The sequence below is a fragment of the Canis lupus genome, chromosome 11, assembly GCF_003254725.2.
Source record: "Canis lupus dingo isolate Sandy chromosome 11, ASM325472v2, whole genome shotgun sequence".
In the NCBI taxonomy this organism is placed as follows: Eukaryota; Metazoa; Chordata; class Mammalia; order Carnivora; family Canidae; genus Canis; species Canis lupus.
The window spans coordinates 22,101,203-22,119,905 of NC_064253.1; the positions used below are offsets into that span (position 1 = coordinate 22,101,203).

Consider the following 18,703-nt stretch of genomic DNA (forward strand, 5'->3'; position numbering starts at 1 on the left):
GGTGACCCACCTGACTTTTTTTTTTTTCTAATAACCCATCTTTTAACATTTTTTACATTAGCTTTAGAGATATCAGAGGGCAGGTTCTAAAACTCTAGCTATTAATTACAAATAAGAATTATTCAACTTGAGGGACACCTGGGTGGCTCAGTTGGTTAAGCGTCCAACTCTTGGACTCAGCTCAGGCTTGATCTCAGGGTCATGAGTTCAAGCCCTTGCGTTGGACTTCATGCTGAGTATGTAGCCTACTTGAAAAGGAAAAAAATTATTCAGCTAGAAAAAAAATGTGTACTTTATGAAATGTAGCATGTTGTAGTTTCAAATTTTTTTCCCAAACCTCTGAAAAATCTCTCTACGCTCACTTGTATTTGGTTGAACATTAGGTTGTTACACCTTTGTGGTCAGATGTATCATACATTCTTGCTCCTGCTGAGTTGGTAGTGTACCTTGTCCTTTTGTTCCTTTGACTTGTCTGTATTGCCCTGGATATGTATCAGTGCTTCCTTGATAAGGGAGTTATATGGGCAGTAATCTTTGTCTTCAGTTGTCAACAGGGCACCAGTTCATCTTATTGGGAGCTATAAGGTTCAGTAATACGATCATTTTTTCAGTTTGACCGTGGAGAATTGAATAGTATTGAAGAAACATTGAAAATTTTCATATCTGGGTATCTTTATTCCCTTATTTTAAAAAACTACAAGGTTTTACAAATACGGGTAGAAGTAAATTTTACTTATTAATAATCTATTTCACTTACAAATTCAGAGGATTAAAAAAAGTCCTGGAATGAAAAATTAATCACATTCTTAACACTAGTATTTTATCTGTTTTGTCTACTTTGTTCCTCTTCTTTGGCAAATGAGAAGGTGGGAACACTGTTGACTTGAATGAGCAGGTGGTGTGGGTTTTAGAACTTTTGATATCATAGAGATATATAAAAACTGTCGAAACTGATGATGTTTTTACACTCATCAGAACTTACTGTCCTATAGAAAACTGGTAAAATCAAGGCAGCGAGATCTAATAGATATAAAGGACAGATATCATGTCATTCTTAGTTTAGTTTGATGAGTACTGTTAAACCTCTTGAATACCAGTGTTTTATAAAGTATATACTTTAAATCATTTCCTGATTTTTTTTAATTTTCATTTATTTATGATAGTCACACAGAGAGAGAGAGAGAGAGAGGCAGAGACATAGGCAGAGGGAGAAGCAGGCTCCATGCACCTGGGAGCCCAATGTGGGATTCGATCCTGGGTCTCCAGGATTGCGCCCTGGGCCAAAGGCAGGCGCTAAACCGCTGCGCCACCCAGGGATCCCCATTTCCTGATTTTTAGAAAAGTTTTCTGCTTTATTTTTTTTTAATTTTTTAAAAGATTTTATTTATTCATGAGAGACACGGGGGGGTGGGGTGGGCAGAGACACAGGCAGAGGGAGAAACAGGCTCATGCAGGGAGCCCGACTTGGGACTCGATCCCAGGTCCCCAGGATCAGGCCCTGGGCTGAAGGCGGCGCTAAACCACTGAGCCACCCGGGCTGCCCTCATTTCCTGATTTTTAAGCCCAGGGAGTGTTCTTTACTTTCTTTCTTTTTGAGTGAGAGAGGGGGGTGCCCTTTTTTTTTTTTTTTTTTTAAGACAGGGAGCACTCCTGAGCAGAGGCAGAGAGAGGGACAGAGGAAGAGGGAGAGAGAGAACCTTAAGCAGGCTTCATGTTCAGTGCAGACTCCCACACAGGCCTCTATCCCACGACCCTGAGATTATGACCTGAGCCAAAATCAAGAAGAGTCCATCACTCAACTGGGGCATCTAGGAGCCCCTAGGGACTATTCTTAATACAGTCTTTGAACCATCATTAAGAGTAAACTACCTTTAATTATAACTAGGTAAACATGGAACAAGGTACAAATTTATAATCCCATTTTAACAGGTTGTGCCTCAATTAAAATGAAGCAAAATGAAATAAAACTTGGAGAATTTAGAATAACCACAATAGTTTTTAGTTTTAGAAAGCTGTCAAGCTTTCTAGTTGATGTTGATGTTAATTGAATGGATACATTAACAGGCCATGGATAACATTTTATTTATGTTAATTTCTATTGGAATATTTGATATGGCCTTGTTGAACCTCTGTGACCAGTTAATAAAAAATTAATCAATAAACAGGACATTATATCTACCCTTTAAGTGATTTGATGCTGCTTTAATAATTGGCAAATAAGCATATAAAAGAGACTTGTAAATGTGTAAAGCATGCATATAAATGAAAAAGTCATAAACCTGGGCAGGTAACATATTCCTGGTATTTTGTTGGTGATTTTAATTAAAATATAAATTTGAAAGTTACTCATATTTGGTAAAAGGCTGTTTTGCCCTTTTTCTTAAGTTTTTAAGTGACTTGCGAAAAACTGTTTCTATAGGTTCTGCACCTCCCTTAGTGAATCCACCTCTGCCTACCACTTTCCAACCAGGAGCTCCTCTTGGGCCCCCTCCAACTGGAGGACCACTTCCAGTGAGGGCCCTCACTCCTCAAAAATCATCACAAAGAGCTGTAACCCAGCCCTCATTTAATTCAGCTGTCAACCAAGAAGGTAAGCAAGGCAAAACCAAGTTCTTAAGTTTTGACTTGTAGAAGGATGAATATTAATTATGTTCATTTACATAATACCTTTTCCAGAAAATATGGTTGTTTTGGTTAAGGATGGCCTTCAGAAATTTAGAGTTTTAAAAAAGCCCCTTAGGATTCTACTACCCTGTGCTAGGCCTAGTATTTGGGAACTACTGCTATTAACTTTTTTTGTTGCTGGGCAGATTTTAACAATTTTAGCTGTAAAGTTAGGTGCCTTTTGGCGGATGAAGATGAGAGGAGAATTTCTGCTTCTCTAGGCATGGTATTAGAACTATCCTTTTAATATATTGGCTCTTTTCCATAGAAGCAGTATTTTGACTTATGACATTTATTATTGTAAATGTCAACAAATATTTATGAGCATAAATAAAAAGTAAAATATGCAAGTATTTTGAAGTTACATATAAACAGTAACATGTTTTTTTTCTTTCAGTAACATCTTTTAAAGCATTATCTTCAGATATAACTTAAAAAATACAAGTTTATTAGTTTAAACAATATATTTTGTCAAGTAAAAAATTTGATTTTAGCCTAACCATTGCAGCAAAATGTGGAAATACGAAAGCAGGAGTGGAAAAACTACTGTGCATATCCTACTACTGAATATAATAAATATTATTTTTATTTTTTCTTCTAGCATTTCCTTTTTTTTTAAGTATTTTAAGTAGAGAAAAGACCAACTTGTAAATATTTTGAAAACAATGGTGTTAATGATGAGTAACAAAATGATAATGTCCCATTGTTTGCCACATTATAACTTTAAAAATTAAGCTACAATAAATATTTGCATTTTTAACCAACTAAAAATACACCCAATGGTTTTGTTTACTTTTATAAACTTTTTTTTTAAGATTTTATTTATTTATTCATGATAGACATAGAGAGAGAGAGAGAGGCAGAGACACAGGCAGAGGGAGAAGCAGGCTCTATGCCAGGAGCCTGACGCGGGACTCGATCCTGGGTCTTCAGGATTGGGCCCTGGGCCAAAGGCAGGCACTAAACTGCTGAGCCACCCAGGGATCCCTATAAACAGTTTTACTAAAGTTTTCTGTATCAACTCATGGTTAAAGTCATGGTGGTCTTGAGAACTGGAAAGAAGTTGGGTTTGGTTTTTTTTTAAGATTTTATTTTATTTATTCATGAGAAAGAGAGAGAGAGGCAGAGACACAGGCAGAGGGAGAAGCAGGCTTCATGCAGGGAGCCCCACATGGGACTCAATCCTTGGACTGAAGGTGGCGCTAAACCTCTGTGCCACCCAGGCTGCCCAAGAAGTTGGTTTTATTGAAACTATTAAACTTAATCTATTTGGTGTTAGAATGACTATTAAAAGTTGGCACCTTTGTACTTAGAAGCTAAAGGTTGATGCTGTTCACTAAGTTTAGTTTCTTCTATACCCGAGTTAGAGCTCATAAGTAATAGAGGTATCTAGAAATAGATAGATTCTTCATAATCAGATGTCCCTGGCATTTATCTTTAAGTCTTTAAAATGAGGGGAAAGAAAGTTAAGATTTTTATTTATTTTAGTGGCTGTTCCCCAGAAGAAAGCAATCATTGTGATTTATTTATATCACCTTCAAATTAATTCTAGATTCCACTGTGTTCCATATTTTGAAAAAAAAAAAGTATTTTTATCTTCATAATTTATTTTTTAAATAGTATTGATTTTGATAACTTTTTTTGTTGTGTACTGCTCTTTAAAGGTTTTTAAATTTTTTTTTAAATTTTTATTTATTTATGATAGTCACAGAGAGAGAGAGAGAGGCACAGAGACACAGGCAGAGGGAGAAGCAGGCTTCATGCATCGGGAGCCCGATGTGGGATTCGATCCCGGGTCTACCAGGATCGCGCCCTGGGCCAAAGGCAGGCGCCAAACCGCTACGCCACCCAGGGATCCCTTTTTAAATTTTTTTTTTTAAAGATTTTTATTTATTTATGATTCTTTAAAGGTTTTTTTTTTTTTCTTTAAAGGTTTTTAATGCTGCTCTCAACTGCTGAAATCTTTCAGATAGTGTATAATTTTATAAACTGCACAAAGACCATCTGTTTTAGAAGTTCATAAAATTATTTAAAATGTATGATTTCTTTTCTTTTTTTAAATGTATGTTTTCTATATTTAAAAACTTGAATTGTTTGAATTTTTTATTTCAACATTTGACACTTTTCCTGGGCTGTGGGTTAAAGTACTTAGAATGTTATGTTCAATTTTAGACATTAGTTCAGAATTTTCAGAAATTGTTATAATTGTTCTAGTTTAAATATTATTAATAAACTTCCTTTTTAGGTATTGCATCAAATACCAATAATGGATCTATGGTGGTTCACAATAGTTACGATGAAATTGAAGGCGGTGGCTTCTTGGGTGAGATGCTATGAAAGCTGTTTTTTTTTATTTTTTGGGGTTTTTTTTCTGTTTTCTTTGTTTTAGTATGTGTTCATTATAGGAAACAGTGAAGAAAAAATTCATAATCATGTCATACAACAATACCTTATGGTAGCATTTTTTATATCCATTTTTTTTTTTAGTTTTCTTTTTTTTCCTTTCAGAATTGGGATTATGGGCTTTATTATGATACGGCTCCAGAGTATTTTTATCAATTAAATCTATATAAATACATTTATTCTGTTTAACGAGTTGAACATTAATATGTTTTCACTGAAGTGTTTTGAATTAGAATTTTAGTCTGAATATAAAGTTTAGTAAATGATACAAAAGTAAATTAACTGTATCAAGCTTTTTTTTATATACCAAGTTCATTTTTGTATGTTTATGGCTATAGTCTACATTAACTGGATTATTAATCATTGCTATTACTTTGTTAGTATTGTTTATTTGTCTTATGTTGCAAATGTGATAAATGTAAGTATTAAATTACCTGAGGGATTTTAGAGTTAGGTGTTTATTTAAAGTATTCTGGAGTATAAAATAGAACTTAAAAGTTACCTTGTTTCTAGCAACACCACAGTATGCTAATAAGAATCCCACAATGAGCCGAAGTGTTGGATATTCATATCCCTCCTTACCACCTGGTTATCAGAACACTGCACCACCTAGTACAACTGGAATGCCACCCTCTTCCTTGAATTACTCAAGTGGGCCACAGGGCTTTACTCAGGTAAACTTTTTGGTTGTGATTTGTTTCTTTACCAATTTTCCATCTTTTGATTTAAACTATGTAGATGTAAGTTTTAGGAAGGTGTAATTAATACTTCTAACCAATTAGGATAGTGGTTATTTCATAAGACTTATGTTTTATTACATATCCCCAGAACCAAAAAGATTGACCAAGATATCTAGATTGGCTTTGTTATTTAGAGTGAAATCCAGTAACCAAGTCCTTATACTTCTCTTTTCAACTGAAAACATTATAAAGTCTAGTTACTTTGAAATTTTGTATTTTTAGACTCCCTTAGGTGCTAATCATTTAACTGCAAGCATGAGTGGATTAAGTCTACATCCAGAGGGGCTAAGAGTTATCAATCTTCTTCAAGAAAGAAACATGCTTCCATCAACACCTTTGCAGCCTCCTGTTCCAAATTTGCATGAAGATATCCAGAAACTCAATTGTAACCCAGAGTAAGGCTTCAAATAGCATTTCTTCTTAAGTATGATATTTTATCCTAGAAATTTTGGATTTTGGGGGCTTCATGTATTAGGAATAAACTGTACAAACTTTAATTTATGAAAATAACTTTTCATGTAGAAAAAAGAACTCTGTTAATTGCTTACTTGATATTTGAAATGTTCTAGCTCAAGAAATAAGGTTGTAATTTCTAAGCTGATAATTGCTATTATGAGCTTTAATGGGACTATGACATCTCATTATCATTGCGGTGAATACAATATTTTAAAGTCCAAAGTATGGGGATTTGGGATCCCTGGGTGGCGCAGCGGTTTGGCGCCTGCCTTTGGCCCAGGGCGCGATCCTGGAGACCCGGGATCGAATCCCACGTCGGGCTCCCGGTGCATGGAGCCTGCTTTTCCCTCTGCCTGTGTCTCTGCCTCTCTCTCTCTCTCTCTGTGTGACTATCATAAATAAATAAAAAATTAAAAAAACAAAAAAAAACAAAGTATGGGGATTTGATTCTATATAATCCTTTATTGCTCTCATTTTAAATTATTTTTCATAACAAACATAATACTTTTTTTGTCCCTTAAAGTGGATCATTAGTTTAAATGTATGTGGTGAGGGCAGCCCCGGTGGCACAGCAGTTTAGCGCCGCCTGCAGCCCAGGGCATGATCCTGGAGACCCTGGATCGAGTTCCTCGTTGGGCTCTCTGCGTGGAGCCTGCTTCTCCCTCTGCCTGTGTCTCTGCCTCTCTCTCTGTGTCTCTATGAATGAATAAATAAAAATCTTTAAAAAAAATTTTTTTAAATGTATGTGGTGATAACTCTCTGATATACTTAATTTTGTTATTCTTAAACGGTCTTTTTAGAACCTTCAACAAAACTGATCTTTTTGGTAATAAACTTAAATTTGCACTTGCACATTGTCATCACCTTGTAATTCCAGCGTAATTTAGATTTATATAAAGAAAAGTATGTCATATGTTAGTCCAGATTGTCTTTTATGAATAAGCCAAGCCAAGAAGATATTTTATTTTGGTTCTATTATACAACTGGGTTGCAACTAATTATACTGCCTCTCTTTCTGAGTAGGACATAAATATTTAATTGGATAAAATTTGAGAGGGATAATTGAAATGTTTCTTTGTAATTTGATCCACTGTTAAAATGTGTACCTTTCACCACTTTCTTTGGTCCAGAAATAATCATAGCAACAACTGACACATGATTTTTAAAAAGAAAAAAATTTATTTTGATACATGATTTTTCCTTTGGTATAGGTTATTTCGATGCACGCTGACTAGCATTCCTCAGACTCAGGCCTTACTGAATAAAGCCAAACTTCCTTTGGGACTGCTGCTTCATCCTTTCAAAGACCTAGTGGTATGTTTCACTAATGAAAGTAAATGTCTAATGCAAAATTATTTTGATGGTGAGGAATTTTCTATAGTAGTGCAAGAATCACATATAGAATTTCTGAGCAATCTTTAGGAATTTGACCATTGACAAGTTCCTTTATTTCTAATTTGGCCATCACCTTTATTACCAAACACTTCAAAATTAGGCAAAATAAGCCTATTTTTGAAAAACTCAAGAGGTACTGAATAGAATAAAGGCAATGAAAAAAAATAAACCATGCTATTTTAAAAAGTTATAAATTGGGGTGCCTGGGTGGCTTAGATGGTTACGCGTCTGCCTTCAGCTCAGGTCATAATCCCAGAGTCCCGGGATGGAGCCCAGTATTGGGCTCCTTGCTTGGCAGGAAGCCTGCTTCTTTTCATCCCCACTTGTGCTTTTTTCGCTATCTCTGTCTCTGTCTCTCTCTCAAATATAAATAAAATATCTCATGAATAAATAAAATATTTTAAAAAATAAAATAAAAATAAAATCTTTAAAAACATAAAATAAAATCTTTTAAAAAATAAAATAAAATACTTTACCCAGGGTGCCTAGGAAGCTCAGTGGTGGAGTGTCTGCCTTTGGCTCAGGTCGTGATCCCAGCAGCCTGGGATCAAGGCTGTTATGGGGCTCCCCGCAGGGCACCTGCTTCTCCCACTGGCTGTGTCTCTGCCTCTCTCTCTCTCTCTCATGAATAATGAATAAAATCTTAAAAAATAAATGTATAAATAACTAAAAATAAAATAAAATACTTTACCCAGGGGGTGCTTGGTGGCTCAGTTGGTTTAGCATTTGCCTTCAGCTCAGGTCATGATCGCAGAGTCCAAGGATCGAGCCCTGCCTTGGGCTCCCTGTCCCCACAGGGGTAGAGAGTATGGTTTGCTTCCCTATCTCTCTACACCTCCCCCTGCTCATGTGTGCTTTCTCTCATTTTCTCTCTCTTGTTCACTCTGTCTCTGAAATTAAATAAAATATTAAAAAAAAAATACTGTACCCAGTCTCCCACTTCTGCCATTCTTGGATTAAGTATGTTTCTTTGGGAAGCCGTTCCCTCTGCTCACATGGGAAGAACAAAGAAGCCCTTCTACTTTTGTCATAGGCTCTGGGACCTTGACTTACTTTTGAGAGGATCATTACATAAGTGAAGTGGCTATCCCAAAACAAATTTATATTAAGATTTAAGAACTTTTGGGATCCCTGGGTGGTGCGGCGGTTTAGCGCCTGCCTTTGGCCCAGGGTGCGATCCTGGAGACCCGGGATCGAATCCCACGTCGGGCTCCCGGTGCATGGAGCCTGCTTCTCCCTCTGCCTATGTCTCTGCCTCTCTCTCTCTCTCTCTGTGTGTGACTATCATAAATAAATAAAAATTAAAAAAAAAAAGATTTGAGAACTTTTAATGTGAAGGATAAACTTTAATTAATTAATTAATTAATTATTTTATTAGAGAGAGAGTGAACAAGAGAGAGAACACAAGCAGGGGCAGGGGCAGAGGAAGAAGCAGATTCCCCTACTGAGCAGGGAGCTTGTGAGGCCCCATCCTAGGATCCTGAGATCATGACCTGAGCCAGAGGCAGACACTTAACTAACTGAGCCACCCAGGTGCCCCAGGATAAACTTTAAATAGAAGTATAACAGCAGAGTTTAATTCAATATTTAAATATAATTTATCCTTACCTTACTTTGTGACAGTTCTTTTATTCAAACTTAGTAAGCCTCTTAATGTAACTTGAAGAAAATTTCTAATAATTTACTTGGTCATTTCATTGGTCTTAGAATATAAATATTTAAGGAGAAAATAAATGCTTTTTAAAAGGCAAGATTAAATGAGAATGTTCCTGGAGAAAAAGAGTAGTTTTAAAAATCAGTACATTTTAGCTACATAATTTTTTGTATGGGACAATTTGAACACATCCTTTTACCCTTTGGTTTTTTTCTCCAAAATTACAGTATTTCAGAAGTTACTTGGGAGGTATGGTTTAATGTTTGGCCTTTAGACATGATGATCACTGCCTTTAAAAAATTAGTTTTGTTTTTTTAGCAATTGCCTGTGGTGACCTCCAGTACAATTGTGAGATGCCGCTCCTGTAGGACATATATCAACCCTTTTGTCAACTTTCTTGATCAAAGGAGATGGAAGTGTAACTTATGTTACCGAGTCAATGATGGTATGTTTTTTTTAAATATTTACAAATTTCACTTTGCGTTTTAGGGAAAAGCAGATACCACAAATGTGAAGTTAAAATCCAAACAAACAATACTCTGTCTTACTTACCTGTAGTCCTTCCATTCAGATATAACTTCTGTTAACTTTTCTGTGTGTGTGTGTGTGTGTGTGTGTGTGTATACACACACACATTTATACTTTTTGAGCAAAGAATGTAGTAATATTTGATACCACTTTTTCACATTATTATATTGGGTATATAATAAATGGCATATTTCATGGTATTATTTAAGCCTATAATTTAAGAAATATTTTTATTTAGAAATTGTCCCATGCCTTTCCTCTAGAGTAAAAGAAAATAAGTCCACAGAATAGCTGCTTCATTCACTGCTGTATGAAGGGAGGTGGGCATTAGCTAGCTTCATTCACTGCTGTATGAAGGGAGGTGGGCAGTGCTAGAAGGTTAGTTGAATGTAGTTTTTTCAGTAATTGAAGGAGAAGACATCTCTTTCAGAGCTGTTTATAGTCTATGTTTAAGGAGTATCAACTAAACAATAACATTTTATCAGGATTAGAGAGGAAAAAGGGTATACTGATATTAATATTGAAAATTAGGTTTCTGGGGTACCTGGCTGGCTTAGTCAGTGGAGCATGTGACTCTTGTTCTTGCGGTAGTAAGTTCAAGCCCCATGTTGTACATAGAACTTTTTAAAAAAAAAATTAAAAAAAGAAAACTGGGTCTCTGTTTGGAAGGAAATTTCATTAAGCATTGGGAAATGGGAAATTTAAGAGATTTTTAAAAAACATTCTTAAGTTTTTTAGGAGTAAAGTAAGCGAAGAGTAAGAACATTATTTTTACTCTCTAATAATTTAGAAAATGTATGTATGATGTTTGGTATGCCTTTAAAATCTTATGTATATGTGCTTCAGTATGTGAAATAAAATTATAATGTTATAAAATTATAATAAAGATAGAAGTTACTTTAGTATGCAGCCCAGAACATTTCATGAACTATGGATTACCCTTCAACATATACAGGAATTTGAATTTCTAAACAGTTAGTGGGAAGACAAATGTAATGATAATTTAGAAAATATTCTTTGAGCACTAGTGTATTGTATTATAAGTGGTAGGCAACTGATGTTCCATAAAGACCTCATTAATTAATGGAATTCACAGAACTGTTAGGCTTTAGCTTTAGCTTATAAAGTATTTTCACCATCGCTTTGTGTAGGGGCAGCCAGAGTCTATACATTTCATGTCAAGTGTACCATTACGAAATTTAAGACAAAATTTAGTCTCATGTTTAAGATAATAATTGGTATTTAATGAGTTTTTATCCTTTCAAGCTGTTTCAGGAAAGCAGTATTAGCAAGAATTAAGATAGCATATTAGAAGATAGAAAAAGAAAAATCACTGTGATTGTGGCTATAAAAGCAGAACTCAAAAACAAAGTATATTTATCCCTTAATATTTAGTCCGTATTGACTTATCTATAAATGCTCAAATTAAGAAAACAGCTAAGTGCAAGATAATATAATACTTAATCCTTTCAGTTTTATCATTGTATATTGTTAACTTACAGTTCCTGAGGAATTCATGTACAACCCTTTGACCAGAGTTTATGGAGAACCTCATAGAAGGCCTGAAGTTCAGAATGCTACAATTGAGTTTATGGCTCCTTCAGAATACATGGTAAGCTTTTATTTTTTTATATAACATATTTATTTAACACTGAGATTTATTTATTTATTTATTTATTTATTTATTTATTTATTTATTTATTTTAACACTGAGCCTTAAATAAAACATTGTAGCATTCTTTAACAAAATTTTATGTTGAGGGATCCCTGGGTGGCTCAGTGGTTTAGCGCCTGCCTTTGGCCCAGGGCGTGATCTTGGAGACCCAGGATCGAGTCCCACGTCGGGCTCCCGGTGCATGGAGCCTGCTTCTCCCTCTGCCTATGTCTCTGCCTCTCTCTCTCTCTCTCTCTATCTCTCTCTCTGTGTGACTATCATAAATAAATTAAAAAAAAATAAAAAAAAATTTTATGTTGAGTATCTGAGGTCTTGCATTTAAAAAAAAATAATTATGCCTAATGTTTAACTGGCACTTTACATTTTACAAAGCAAGTTGGGAGATCTTGGGTAAAAATCTATGCCTTTTGGTTTGGTTACTCTTTCACCATACCATAGTTGCCTCTTAATAGAGGGAATGTGAAGATAAGACATAACCTCAACTTTATATATTTTATTTTATCTTATGTTTTTATGGAGTAATATCTGTCTGGGCAATGGGAAATAGAAATTATGAAGGTTCATTTTCTTTTCACCACAGAAAGTTCAATGTAGAAGACACTGTAGTCACAGTTTTGTGATATTTCAACGGTTGGTAATAGTTTTTCCTAGTGCAGCTGTCTCTTTGTTGAATTAAAGCCAGAAAATCAGAAGCATCTGTTCTTTTGTATTGGCCTCCTGAGGTGTCTTGTCTCCCAAGTTTTGCAGAACTGACTTCCTTTAAATTTGTAAACTTGCCTATTTCAAGATATTTTGCTCCTTCTTCATTTATCTCTTAGGTGACAGATGCTCTGAATTTGGCAAGTGGTCTGTGCAAAAAAAAATTAGAAAGTACACTCCATGCCCAGTTCTCATTGTGGTTATTTGATGCTTTTTATTGAATTGGAGAACAATTCTTTGAGTTTAGAATTTTAAAATATAGTTGTAGCTGAGTGAAGTAAGTCAGTCGGAGAAGGACAAACATTATATGTTCTCATTCATTTGGGGAATATAAATAATAGTGAAAGGGAATATAAGGGAAGGGAGAAGAAATGTGTGGGAAATATCAGAAAGGGAGACAGAATGTAAAGACTGCTAACTCTGGGAAACGAACTAGGGGTGGTAGAAGGGGAGGAGGGCGGGGGGTGGGAGTGAATGGGTGACGGGCACTGGGGGTTATTCTGTATGTTGGTAAATTGAACACCAATAAAAATAAATTAAAAAAATATATAGTTGTACATTTTTATGGATCTTGTATAAAATGTGTTAGTTAAGGAACCAGCTCAGGCTAACTTGATTTGTCACTTTTACAGTTGCAATTTCCTTAAATTGTGAAATATAGTGTACATATGGAAAAGTCTATAAATCATAAATGTGTAGGTTACTAAATGATTATAAACACCTGTGTTAGCACCATGCAGGACAGAAATTGATCATTGCTAATATTCCCAGAAGCTCTCTGATTACATTTTCTCTCCTTGTCCTAGAGAAAAACTCTTCTGACTTAAGGCAGTCACATCTTCACTTTTCTTTTTCTAACTTTGCATCTGAGAACAATGTAAGATAGTTTTGCCTGTAAAAAACTCCTGTTATTTTCTGTTTTATTTTCTGAATCCATTATTGTTTATTATTGTCTCCATTTAATCTATAAATAATGTTTATTGTTTTGCTGTAGGTGGATTGGAGAAATGGTAAATTTAGATTTAATCCTGATAATGTATTTAACGAGATCTTTTTTTTCTTCAGTTAAGACCACCTCAACCTCCAGTGTACCTCTTTGTATTTGATGTATCTCATAATGCAGTTGAAACAGGATACTTGAATTCAGTTTGCCAGAGTTTGTTAGACAATCTGGATTTGTAAGTATCTTAATTCAGTTTAAATTTGAAACTAACAGTGTTTGCAAAATGAATAAATAGTTTCAAAATACAAAAACAGCTGTATATTGTGTTATAAAAGTCCATTTAAATTGGTTTGTTTCAGGGGATCCCTGGGTGGTGCAGCGGTTTGGCGCCTGCCTTTGGCCCAGGGTGCGATCCTGGAGACCTGGGATCGAGTCCCACGTCGGGCTCCCGGTGCATGGAGCCTGCTTCTCCCTCTGCCTGTGTCTCTGCCTCTCTCTCTCTCTCTGTGTGACTATCATAAATAAATAAAAATTAAATAAATAAATAAATTGGTTTGTTTCAGGGCTCATTCTCTGAGAAACAAATTTATTTTTTTATTTATCACTTTTTATTAGGGAAAAACTTCAAACATGTAATAAACATGTAATAACATGTAATAAACATGTAATAAACAAATTTATTTTTTTATTTATAACTTTTTATTAGGGAAAAACTTCAAACATGTAATAAATAGAACATAGTAGACTTCCAGGTACCCATCCCTCAACTTCAACATTTTTAGTGTTCATCTGTTTTTGTTTCATCTAATCCCTCCCATACACACTTTTTTCCCCTTGAGTATTTTAACTCAATTCTCAGTCAGCATATACCTCTTACTTGTGATTATTTTTAAGCCTAAAAATACAAGTATCACACCAAACAAAATTGGCAATAATTCCATAATATGACTTAATACCTGGTTCAATTTTTGGTTTTATTTGTGTCAGAAATGTCTTTATTACAGATTTGTTAAAATAAGAATCCAAACAGTGTGTACACATTGCATTTAATTGTCATATCCATTAAGTTTTAAAAATATCTATACTTTTTTTTTCTAAGATTTTATTTATTCATTAGAGACACACAGAGAGAAGCAGAGATATAAGGCAGAGGGAGAAGCAGGCTCTTTGTGGGGAACTCGATGCAGGACTCCATCCCGGGACTCTGGGATCATGCCCTCAGCCAAAGACAGACGCCCAACCACTGAGCCACCCAGGCGTCCCAAAATATTTATACTTTAAATGGTTCTTAGATACTTAGTGTAACCTGTAAAAGCTAGTATGACTTTTCTGTAATGAAATATGTGCTCTTGTGTGGTATGGAAGAATGTGAAGAGCCAGAACTTACCAGAAATGGACTAAGTCCCTTACCTGGGCGAAAGGAGCCTTCTTGTTCTTGCCAGCATTTGTATTTTTAATGTACAACAAGAATGAAAACTAGTTTATCTCTCTCCTTAAGAAACTGTAGGTCCACATATTTAAGTTATTTAAGACACTTTTGCTGCTCTTCTTAAGATGAACAACATAAGAACAGATGTGCAGTACCTTAATTTATATTTTATTTTAGGGGTGCCTGGGTGGCTCAGTTGGTTAAGTGTCCAATCCCTGATCTCAACTAAGGTGTTGATCTCAGGGTAGTGAATGGAGCCCACTTAAAAATAGACAGAGAGATAGATAATATTTTAGAGTTGCTAAATGGTAATTTTTGGAAATATTTTTGATAAAATCATCTACAAAGTTTTCACTACAAGAACACGAAAAGGGGGCAGCCCCAGTGGCCCAGCAGTTTAGCGCCTGCCTTCGGCCCAGGGTGTGATCCTGGAGTTCCTGGATCGAGTCCCACGTCGGAGCCTGCTCCTCCCTCTGCCTGTGTCTCTGCCCCTTTCTCTCTCTGTGTGTGTCTCTCATGAATAAATAAATAAAATCTTAAAAAAAAAAAAAGAACATGAAAAGGTTTGTATATATTTCAAAGTATCTTTTTATATACCATTTCCTATGTGACTGATATAACTTTCTGTAGGTGTAATGAGTTTGGGATTGCTGTATTATTGCAGGGTTTTGTTGATTGTTTGGCTTATGCATAGTGTTTTCACTTTGGGTAGGGTATGTTTCATGCACATAAGGTGGATTAAACATTTACTTGGGACAATTTCTATAATACAAAAGTAGTTCTTTGTATGTTAACTTTTCACAGATATTTTTATATATGTATGTATATGGGAAACTTGATGCAGGGATGCCTGGGTGGCTCAGTGATTGTCTGCCTTTGGCTCAGGTCATGATCCTGGGGTCCTGGGATTGAGTCCCGCATCAGGCTCCCCATAGGGAGCCTGCTTCCCCCTCTGCCTGTGTCTCTGGCTCTCTCTTTGTGTCTCTCATGAATAAATAAATAAAATCTTAAAAAACAAAACAAAACAACTCGATACAATACTTCTCTGAATTTGTTTGTAGGCTTCCTGGCAACACTAGGACAAAAATTGGCTTCATTACATTTGATAGTACAATCCACTTCTACAGTCTTCAAGAAGGTCTCTCTCAACCTCAGATGCTAATCGTTTCAGATATCGAAGGTATGTAGTATATACTTAAATTATTGAAATGCCTTAGGAATTTTCAGTTTTAGAAATGTAGCATGAGTATTTGACATTATGTATATATGTATGTATGGTGTGTATGATATGACTCTAATATATTGAGGGAAAAGATCTTGAGTATAAAATCATAAGCTTATTGAAATTGTAAAAGTCCTCTACTCCAATCCCTCATTTTACAGAAAAGAAAATAGTAATGGAGATAAAGTTAATTCTGAGGCAAACAAAAACAAGTTAATGTTCAAACTCAGATTAAATGTAGGTTACTTTTTCCCTTCTCGTTCATTCGTTCAAAAAATATCTGAGGATAGACATGTTAAGAATAATGGAATACGGGGTGCATGGGTGGCTTATTCGATTAAACATTTGCCTTGGCTCAAGTCATGATCCCAGGGTCCTGGGATCAAGCCTGCTTCGCCCTCTTCTCCCCAACTTGTGCTCTCTCTCAATGTCTGTGACTATTTTTGTCTTTCTCTCAAATAAATAAAGATAGTCTTAAAAAAAAAAAACTCACATATATGCTGAACTGATTTTGTTTTTTTGAGAGAGAAAGTGAGCACACACACATGAGTGGGGGCGGGGGTGCCATAAGGAGAAAAGAATCTCAAGGAGGCTTGGTGCCCAGTGCAAGGCCTGATGCAGGGCTTGATCCCATGACCCTGAAATCATGACCTGAACTAAAATCAACAGTCCAACACTTAACCAACTGAGCCATCCAGACGTCCCTGTGCTGACTTGATTTTTGACAAGGATATCAAGACCATTCAATGGGGAGAAGCCAGTCTTTTCAACAAATGGTTCTGGGAAAAGTAAACTTGCAAAAGAATGAAGTTGGGCCCTTAGCATATTAAAAAGGCAAGGAGGCCTTTGAGGCTGGGGCCTCACATTGGGTGTAGAGCTTATTTAAAAATCAATTTTTCAAAAAATGAAAGATAAAAATTAAGGCAGTAAATTTTCTATATTAAGTGTGTTTTACCACAGTTAAGAAAAATTAACTCAAAATGAATCATAGACTGGAATGTGAAATTAAAACTGTTAGAAGAAAGTAAAAGAAAATATTTGTGACCTTGGATTAGGTTGTGATTTCTTAGCTCTAACACCAAAAGCATAACAAAAGAAAAAATAGCTGCTCCCGGCTAGCTCTATCAGTAGAGCATCCAACTCTTGATCTTGCAGTCTTGAATTTGAGCCCGACGTTGGATGTAGAATTACCTTTAAAAAAAGGAAAATAGATAAACTTGGTTTCTTCAAAATTTAAAAAAATAATTTTTTAAAGGTTTATTTATTTTAGAGAGAGAGTGAGGGCACATAAGCAGAGGGAGGGGCAGAGGGACAGGGAGAAAATCTCAAGCTGACTTTGCACTGAGTGTAGAGCCCGCCTTGGGGCTTGATCTCATGACCCTCATGAAATCAAGACTTGGCCGTTTAACTGACTGAGCCACACAGGTGCCCCCAAATTAAAAACTTTTGTGTTTCACCATCAAAAAAGTAAAAACAATCCACAGGACGAGAGAAAATATTTGCAAATCCTATATCTGATCAGGAATTTATATCTAGATTATATAAAGAAATTCTCTAGCTAACCAAAAAGACAACTTAATTAAAAAGTGGGTAAATGATTTGAATAGACATGTCTTTACTCAATGCACAGTATTCAATATTTTCTATAAACAGTTGGCTGATAAGCACTTGAAAAGATACTCCATATCCTAAGTTACCAGGGAAATAAAAATGAAAACGACGAGACTAATTAGAAAATTCTCAAATTCAAAACTCAAATTGTTTTGCTGTCCTGAGCATGTTTCTGAACATCCATGGAAGTAGCCCGAGTGTTGGTTTGGGAGTTAAAAATAAGTTTTTGTGAGTAGGCAAACTGGCAAATATGGAATCCACAAATAGTGAGGATTCAATGTACATCTTTAAAGGGCAGTAGTTGAGGAGAGCCCCCTTTTGTCTTGATTATTTTACATCTCACAACAAATCACCAAGTTACTCATTCATTCTCTAACCTATTCACCGAAATACTTACTTTGCATAAAATGAAATCACTGAACAGGTGATTCTGATGATTGGCCAAATTGTGAATTCACTGATGCAGTCCATCCTCTCAGTTTTATACATAAGGTGATAGATGAAAAGTCCCTTGCTGGATGTCACATAGTGGGGGTTTAAAAAAAAAAAAAACAGTAGGGGCAGCCCAGGTGGCTCAGCAGTTTACGCCGCCTTCAGCCCAGGGTGTGATCCTGGAGACCCGGGGTGGAGTCCCATGTCGGGCTCCCTGCATGAGGCCTGCTTCTCCCTCTGTGTCTCTGTCTCTGTCTCTCTCTCTGTGTCTATTAAATATTTTAAAAATATTTTTAAAAAGACAGTAACAAGTGAAGTATTTGCAAGAAAGTGGAGAAATTGGAACCCCCATACACTGCTAGTTGGGATGGGAAATGTTGCGGCCACTATGGAAAACAGTCTGCCACTTCCTCCAGAAGTTAGGTTACCATATGACCTAGCAATTCTACTCAGCATGTACAACATACTCAAGAAAATATGCATACGAGGGCAGCCCGGGTGGCTCAGCGGTTTAGTGCCACCTTCAGCCCAGGGTGTGATCCTGGAGACCCCAGATCGAGTCCCACATCGGGCTCCCTGCATGGAGCCTGCTTCTCCCTCTGCCTGTGTCTCTCCCTCTCTCTGTGTGTCTCTCATGAATAAATAAATAAAATATTTTTTAAAATAATTATTTTAAAAAATCTAATGTATTATTAAAAAAAATATGCATACGCATGTTCATACCAACATAGCCAAAACCCTAATGCCCATTATTTGATGAATGGATGAACAAAAGGTGTATCCATACAATGAAATCTTATTTGTCAACATAAAAGAATAAAGTACTGATAGGTGCTACACAACATGGATGAA

At 35.8% G+C, this 18,703-nt stretch overlaps 1 protein-coding gene across 1 annotated transcript in view; it reads left to right on the forward strand.

The window, feature by feature from the left end:
- The window catches only part of SEC24A (SEC24 homolog A, COPII coat complex component), a 63,362-nt gene that overhangs the window by 19,928 nt on the left and 24,731 nt on the right, over positions 1-18,703 (forward strand). The window contains exons 3-11 of the mRNA XM_025433125.3: positions 2,420-2,590; positions 4,910-4,987; positions 5,581-5,741; positions 6,030-6,202; positions 7,475-7,577; positions 9,631-9,757; positions 11,343-11,452; positions 13,280-13,392; positions 15,648-15,766. Of these exons, the coding sequence (XP_025288910.1) occupies positions 2,420-2,590; positions 4,910-4,987; positions 5,581-5,741; positions 6,030-6,202; positions 7,475-7,577; positions 9,631-9,757; positions 11,343-11,452; positions 13,280-13,392; positions 15,648-15,766 (1,155 nt within the window). The remainder of the gene's footprint in view (positions 1-2,419; positions 2,591-4,909; positions 4,988-5,580; positions 5,742-6,029; positions 6,203-7,474; positions 7,578-9,630; positions 9,758-11,342; positions 11,453-13,279; positions 13,393-15,647; positions 15,767-18,703) is intronic.